Raw genomic sequence first — 8,202 nt, 5'->3', positions numbered from 1 at the left:
ATTCTGTGTATGTCTTTTCCCTCTCCACTCACAGTCATTATTTGTGGGGGGCTAATCTATCCTTTGGGGATTTTCTCTGAGGCAAGATAGTTTTCCTGCTTCTATCTTTAGGGGTAGTTAGCTCTTAGGCTGTGACGAGATGCCTAGGGAGAGTTAGGAGCATTCCACGGCTACTTCTAGTGTTGTGTTTAGCTTAGGGACTGCGGTCAGTACAGTTACCACTTCCTTCAGAGCTCATTCCATGTTGCTCCTAAACCACCACATAATAACAGGTTCCGTTTGAATCACGTATTTCAGAGAATTACACAGAAACCCTGGTGTAAGCATTCAGTGCAGAATAAATGTGAGCCGAGCCATACTGCGATCTTTGGGAGGAAGAGTGGACGAATCAATAATAGCAGCAGGTGAAGAACTGGTTTTATTTTTTACGCCATTCCTCATGCGGTATAAGTGATTAGACGATTTTATTCTTCAGGTTGGCGCGATTCCAGATTTATATCGGGATTTTATGTTTGGCAGCTGTCACACACTAAAAGACGCTTTTTATTGGAAAAACTTGTATCCCCATGTTTAAACAGCTATATTTCAGCCCACAGGGCCATGTGACAGGTTCTTTTTTTTTTGCAGGACGAGTTGATGTTTTTCTTGGTACCATTTTCAGGTACATTACATTTTTTTTATCGCTTTCTATTCTGATTATTGGGAGGCAGAATGAACAAAAAACAGCAATTCAGGAATTGTTTTGGGGCTTTTTTTTATACCCTTCCATGTGTGGTAAAATTGATAAAGCAGCTTCACTTTATTTTTTTTTTTTTTATGTTTTGGCTCTTTTACACAATAAAAACAATTTTACAGAAAAAAATGACTTTTTTTTAGCTATACCATTTTTAATTTACATTCATCTTTTTGAACGCGTTTTATTGCACTTTTTGTTAGGCAGTATGATAATAAAACATAGTTTTTTGCCTTGTCTTTATTTTTTATCGGTGTTCACTGAAGGGGTTAATTAGTGTAACAGTTTTATAGCTCAGGTCGTTCCGGACACGGCAATACCAAATATGTGTACTTTTTTTTCACATAAATGTATTTATTGGATTAATTATTTTTTTTTCTTTTTTTTGTTCTTTATGTGAGGATTTTTTTTAAATATTTTTAATAACTTTTTTTTTCACTGAGCCACTAAGGAGCATCAACTTTACAATGACTGATCGCTGATCTGATACTCTACAATGCTTCTGCAATGAAGGGCATCAGAGCAGCGTCTGACAGGCAGGGAAGGAGGCGTCAGCTCTTGCTCTTAGCAGATGCTCACAGGCCACCTTCCTTGAAGGATCCTCAAGGACCCCTTGACCATCTTGTGGCCCGGGGTCACCATGGAGATCATCGGCACAACGCAATCGCATTGCATTGTGTCGATGGGAACATAGAGGGAGCTCACTCCCTCTGCGATACTCCTTGATATCACTGTCACTATTGACCGTGGCATCAAAGGGGTTACAGGTCCGCAATTGGTGCCAGCACCGATCATGGGCATAGCTGCAGTGTGTCAGCTCTCACACAGAGCTGACACCTGCACCCGATCGTGGCGGCGCTCAGCGTGAGCCCATGCGATTGCGGCACCGTATATATATTTCTCTTTGGGAGAATGCAGCTTCCGCAGAGCAGTAAATATACAGCGCATGTCGGGAAGGGGTTAATACTAGAGATGAGTACCGTTTCGAATGTACATGGTTGGTGGCCCTGTTGGGGCATAAGTTCGAATCATCAACAAACCGGAATTAATGAGATTTGAATGTGAAAGCATACTTAGGCTTCATTTACACAGCCCAATAAAAGCCATTTAATATTTTTCATTTGGCTACATTCAAGCCAATTGACAGTAATTTAATAGCCTGTTCAGACAGCCTGAACATACATTTATGTGCTCAGAACGATTGTCAGTGATTTTTAAACCAGCTTTTTAAACCAAATTATTTTACCCGAAGAATGAGCGTTTTTCTCATTTGTAAAAAAAAAACTGGAAGGCTTTGTAGACAGGCCAATAATTGATAAACAATAAACGATTTGTATAATCATTTATATCCGATTTTTATGTACATTTATTTGCTGAGCTAGTAGTGCTTATCTTTTGTTTTTATGTGCTATTTTTGCAAAATCTGCAATAGGTCTCCATAAAATAACTCAATTTAAAAAAAAAGATTACTTTGTTACAATTGAATAAATGGAATAAATGGCGCTATAAAAATGAATAATAATAATAATAATAACAATTCTGCAGCTTCTTTGTATCACAAAACAGAACCAGGTGGAGAATGTTGTTCCCGGTGAAATCCATGAGGGAGCTGTAGTCCAAAACATTTATACTCTTCTGAATATCTTAAAGGGAAGCTGACAGATGATACATGCTTTCCGATCCACGGTCAGCATGTATCAGACATTTGTTATATGATCTTAGCCATGTAAGTTGTACTCAAATGCTGCGGGATTTTAGAGAGAAACGTACTTTAAAAGCCAACCAGGGACTGGTGTCTAGTCGAAAAGGCTGATCCCCTGCGGCTTCTCCTCTCCCGCTCCCAACATGCGTGTATAGGAAGAGACCAGTCAGTCATTGGCATTGGGCGTGGAGAAGCCGATGGGGACTGGTCTCTTGGACAAACACACATGGCTAAAATCATACATCCAGTATCTGATACATATTGCACTTACTCAGGTTCCTCTTAAGCTAAATTATGACCAAATCCAAGTTAAAAGAAATTCCTCCCAAAGGTCTACAGCCTTGACGGTTCATGAAATATCATACAAGAATATTATGAACAGTTTAATTTTAATTAACACAAATATTTATGAACAATAAAACAATCAAGAATTTTGAAACCCACACAAAAATACAAAAATCTCATTAGACTTTTCAAATAAATAAAAACCACAACAGAAAGCCACAATATGAAGAGCTTCTGTTCTTGTATTTATGAAAAATGTCTATTCAGCAGAAACAATCATTAGTTTGTGGTCATAGTTAAAAATAAATAAAACATTCATTTAAATAAGATTTTTTTTATTGGTTTCATTAAGGTTTGTGGGCAGCTATGGTTTTCACAAGAAAATGAGCAGTCGTGTATTCTAGGTATGAGTGGATATTTACAGGTAATACATCCAGTAAATTGGTAGATCAATGTAACCGTCAAGTCTTAGGGGATGTTTTTTTCTCCCCACAATGAACATGTAAGGTCAAAACTCACTCCACAAAACGACAAACACCATGTAAAATTATATATTAGAAAAATTATATAAAAAATATAAAACATTTATCAGACATATAAAAAATAAGTTGTTCAACAATAAATTTATATCCCCTAAAAATGCTTTTTCATTAGCAATTCACACCCATATAGTACTTCCATTTTTAGTACTTAAATACATATCATTGTAATACATCGTCCCAGCATGAAAACATGTCCTCACAATGAGTTTTTGATGCTGTGTATTTTTGAAAGAATGCAAGTAACCCATCTTACTTAAGGGGTAAAGAAATGATGCAGAAAATCGGCAAAATAAAAAACTCACCAAAAAGCTCATTGCCGGAAATTAGTCAAGGAACAGCATTTCAGGTGCACAGGTATACAGCAGAATCTAAACCAACCAGTAGTCTAGATTCAGTAAATGTTTTAAAATGGCATCGCAAATCTCAATGTCGATAGAATATTTTGACCCCTGTAGTCAGCATTACCCAAGAGTACATGCACAGCCACACATGTAACAAAAAAAAAAAGTTCAACAGACTGCTCTGTTCATATTTTTGTCAATTCAGTTTTGACATTTGTATCACAGGCTAATTTACAGAACTTTAATTTTTTTTTAAGTAATGCAATGTATGCATGTTTTAGCTTATTAAATCCTTTCAGCCTGAAAAATCCTGGAGATGGCTATGCTTTATACCTATCTTGACATAATGGTTATTTAAAATTTCATGTACAAAAAACTTTAAAAACTTTTAATAACATTTAATACCAGGAGAATTGATGTATGTTTACAGATAGAAATGTAAAAATATATATTGGAGTAAAAATTAGTGTTGATAGAATAGCTTCGGATAACTCCTTATTCGAATAGCTAAAGTGCTTCCTAAATAGCTGCATCGAGAACCCAGATACCTGGAGTGCTCACAGCTGTTCGGCACCGCAGCTGCATGTGTCGCTGCTGTGTGACAGGCACAACACATGCATGGAGAGCCCAAAAAACAGGCTCTCATGTTCAGTATCATGATAAATATGACAGACTACATGAAGGAAGCAAACAGACAACTTATGGACACACGCTATTACAAAAAATTGACGTCGGATCCAACACAGGACTATTACAAGGAACTAAACAAGTTGGTATCTTGTCTGCCTGACAAACGCATAAGAGCTGATGACCTGATACCAGAGAGTCCAAGAATAGGGCCATTCTATATGCTTTCCAAAATCCACAAATCAGGAAATCCAGGAAGACCAATTATTTCATGTGTGGGCACCCTTACTGAGCAGGTATCTGGATGGGTAGAGGGTATTCTTAAACCCCTGGTAAAGGATACACCCAGCTACATTCAGGACACAACTGACCTATTGAACAAACTATCAGCAATAGGTCCTCTACCAGAAGGAACCATCCTGGCCACCATGGATGTGGAATCTCTGTACTCCAATATCCCACACCAGGATGGATTAAATGCCTGATGCTGATTCTGTGGTGACACTTACAAAATTCATCTTCACCCACAATTACTTTGAATTTGATGACAAGATATACATAAGACTGGTACAGCAATGGGAGGGAAAATGGCTCCACAGTATGCAAATCTTTTCATGGAATTTTTGTCCTCATGTTCCATCAGGCCTCTGGCCTACTATCGTTGCATTGATATTTTAATCATCTGGACGGAGTCTGAGCCACAGCTAAAGACGTTCCATGAACAGTTTAATCAATTTCATCCCACCATCAACTTAACACTCAACTAGTCCTGTACTGAAACTAACTTTTTGGACACCATCATTAAGCTGCAGAACAATAGAATAGAGACATCCATCCCTGTACCAGAAGCCAATCGACCGTCCACCATACCTTAAATAGGACAGTTTCCATCCAAAACACATAAAAAAAACTCTATTATCTACAGCCAAGCCTTCAGATACAATCGTATATGTTAGAACCCCATAGATAGAGACAAACACCTTGGTCGCCTCAGAAAGACCTTTTTGAATCAGGGCTACCATCCAAGAACAATTGAAAACCAGATTACAAGAGCCATCAGAATATCAAGGAATCACTTCATACATTACGACACTAAAGAAGAAAATAACTGGGTGCCTCTAGTAGTCACCTACAATCCAAATCTGGAAGTGCTAAGGGGAGCTGCACGGAAATTACAACCTTTACTACAAAAAGATGCCCAATTACAAACCATATTTCCGGACCCCCCACTACTGTGCTTTAGGCAGCCCCCAAATCTAAGAAGCATCACTGTCCGAAGCTCCCTGTCCTCTTCAACAGCTACAGGAACCTTTCCTTGCAACCAGAAAAAAATTTAAAACCTGTCCATTTATAATGACCACAAGATCCCAGGTACTTTCAGCTGCATCACATGTAATGTGGTGTAATTAATTATTTGCACTAAATGTCCAACTGAGGGTCTGCATGTAGGGGAGACAGGGCAAAAGCTTAGAACAAGGATAAATTCTCATCGCCATACAATAAGAGAAAAAAGAATAGATCTGTGGCCAAACATTTTTGTATCCCTGATCACAGCACCATGGACATGAAATTACTTGTATTAAAAGGTAACTTCAAATCTCCGAGAGACAGAAGGGTCTGGGAGTATAAACTCATGACAACCTTTGATACACTCAGGGCAGGAGTGAATGTGTCACATGGATTTATGTATTTTCACATCAATTAAGGAATTTGCTCCTCAGACCTTGTGGGGGTATCACACCACAGAACCAGACCCCAATCAGAGGACAATAAAACTTTCACACTCCTCATATATAAACTGTTCCAATATTTATGGCCACAACTTTTTATCCCTCTCCCATAATGGTAGTTCTGCTTCACGTCACTTGTTTTATCTATTGCATTATTTCTGTGCCCTGTTCTGTGTAAATAAGTGATTTTTCAGATTTTGTATGAGTCTATGCCTGATGAAGAGACCTGAATAGTGTCAAAAGCTTGCAATTTGTTGCCATCTTTTCAGTTAGCCATTATCAACCACTGAGGACTCTCAATTCTAAATATTATCCGAAGCTATTCGATCAACACTAGTAAAAATCAATATTTAAATATAAAAATACAGACATTAGCACACTTCTTTCAGATCTGTCACGACTGCTGTTCAAAAAAATGTATACAACATTCAGCGGCTGACTTGCTGTCACTTCTTTCCCCAGAAGTCCTCCTTTCTTTTCTGTGCACGCTCTAAGACTTCAGATGCCAGAGAACTTGAGGCAGCTGACCTCGCAGAGATTTGTGAAAGTCGGTCATCTGTGAAACAAAAAATTTGCTGTCAGAGCCTAGTAAAAAAAAGGGCATTTTCACACAAAATCCCCAAAATGACCAAGACAAAATCGTTGGCACCTTTCCAAAATTGTAAGTAAACAATTTTGTTTCAAGCATGCTCCAATCAAGTTCCAAATAAATTCAAGCTGTTTTGCCGGCTGAGGGTGCATCAGGGTTGGCGTGAACTATCCGTCGACATTTGAATTAAATTAAATGCTATGACAGGACACCCAGGAGGACCCCACTGTTGACACAGAGACATAAAAAAAGCTAGACTGCAGTTTGCCAAAATAGACGTGAATAAGCCAAAATCATTCTGGGAAAGCGTTTTGTAGATAGATGAGACCAAGATAGAGCTGTTGGTGAAGTATATCATTCTACTGTTTACTGAAAACTGACTGTGCCCTACAAAGAAAATAACACAGCACCTACAGTCAAATATGGTGGGGGTTCAAAGATGTTTTGGGGTTATTCTGCTGCCTCTGGCACTGGGTGCCTTGACTGTGTGCAAGGCATCATGAAATCTGAAGATTATCAAAGGATTTTGCGTAGCAATGCAGTGCCCAGTGTCAGAAACCTGGGTTTGCATCCTAGGTCATGGGTCTTCCAGCAGGACAATGACCCCAAACATACTTCCAAGAAGCACCTAGAAATGGATGGAAACAAAGTGACGGAGAGTTCTAAGGTGGCCAGCAATTAATTTGGATCTAAATTCCATTGAACACCTGTGGAGAGATCTTAAAATTGGTGCTGGGAGAGGGTACCCTTCAAATATGAGAGACCGAGAGCAGTTTGCAAATGAAGAATGGTCCAAAATTCCAGTTGAAAGGTGTAAGAAGATTGTTGATGGTTATGGGAAGCGATTCAATGCAGTTATTTATTCCAAGTTATTTATGTGCAACCAAATATTAAGTTGAAGGTGCCAAAAGTTATTTCTTTCCATTTTGGGGACTTTGTGTGAAATTCTGTCCAATTTACCTTTTTTCTCAGTTTTTTGTGTTGATCCAATACACACAAAGGAAATAAATATGTATATAACAAAACATGTAATTGTAATAATTTTGTGGGAGAATATTTCATTTTCTGAAACAATTTCAAGGGTACAAACACTTTCGGTCATGACTTTAAGTAGAGTTGACTATCACATTGTGAATAAGACAGAAAAATCCATTCTGCAAACTGCAATACTCAACATGTATACAAAGAGAAAGAGTTTAACCCCTAAAGGAGACAGCAAATTTAAATTTTTAAAAGTTAATTTTTTCTTCCTCCTGTGCATAACTTATTTCTTTTTCAGTCAACATCGTTGTGTGTTTATTTTGCTGAAAGAGTTGTAATTTTGAATCATATCAATCATTTTGCCATATGATGTACTGAAAAATGGGAAAGGATGGGAAAATGGGAAAAGATTACCGTATATACTCGAGTATAAGCCGAGATTTTCAGCCCATTTTTGGGGGCTGAAAGTCCCCCTCTCGGCTTATACTCGAGTCATACCCGGGAGTCGGCAGGGGAGGGGGAGCAGGGGCTATCTAATTATACTTACCTACTCCTGGCGCGGTCCCTGCTTCTTCCAGCGCTGCATATTATTCCTGTACTGAGCGGTCACTTGGTACCGCTCATTACAGTAATGAGTATGCGGCTCCACCTCCCATAGAGGTGGAGCCGCAT

The 8,202-nt window shown here is 38.5% G+C and overlaps 1 protein-coding gene across 2 annotated transcripts in view; it reads right to left on the bottom strand.

Annotated features, from left to right (window-relative positions):
* Positions 1–2,805: 2,805 nt before the first annotated feature.
* MDM1 (Mdm1 nuclear protein) overlaps positions 2,806–8,202 on the bottom strand; it is a 95,255-nt gene continuing 89,858 nt past the window's right edge. Inside the window, exon 14 of one of the 2 annotated variants that reach the window (XM_069764641.1) lies at positions 2,806–6,516. In XM_069764641.1, coding sequence (XP_069620742.1) covers positions 6,407–6,516 — 110 coding nt within the window. In that variant the 3' untranslated portion in view covers positions 2,806–6,406. The remainder of the gene's footprint in view (positions 6,517–8,202) is intronic. The other variant, XM_069764642.1, reaches the window with a different exon arrangement.

Source organism: Ranitomeya imitator, chromosome 4, assembly GCF_032444005.1.
Source record: "Ranitomeya imitator isolate aRanImi1 chromosome 4, aRanImi1.pri, whole genome shotgun sequence".
Taxonomy (NCBI): Eukaryota; Metazoa; Chordata; class Amphibia; order Anura; family Dendrobatidae; genus Ranitomeya; species Ranitomeya imitator.
This window is presented reverse-complemented; position numbering and strand designations above follow the sequence as displayed.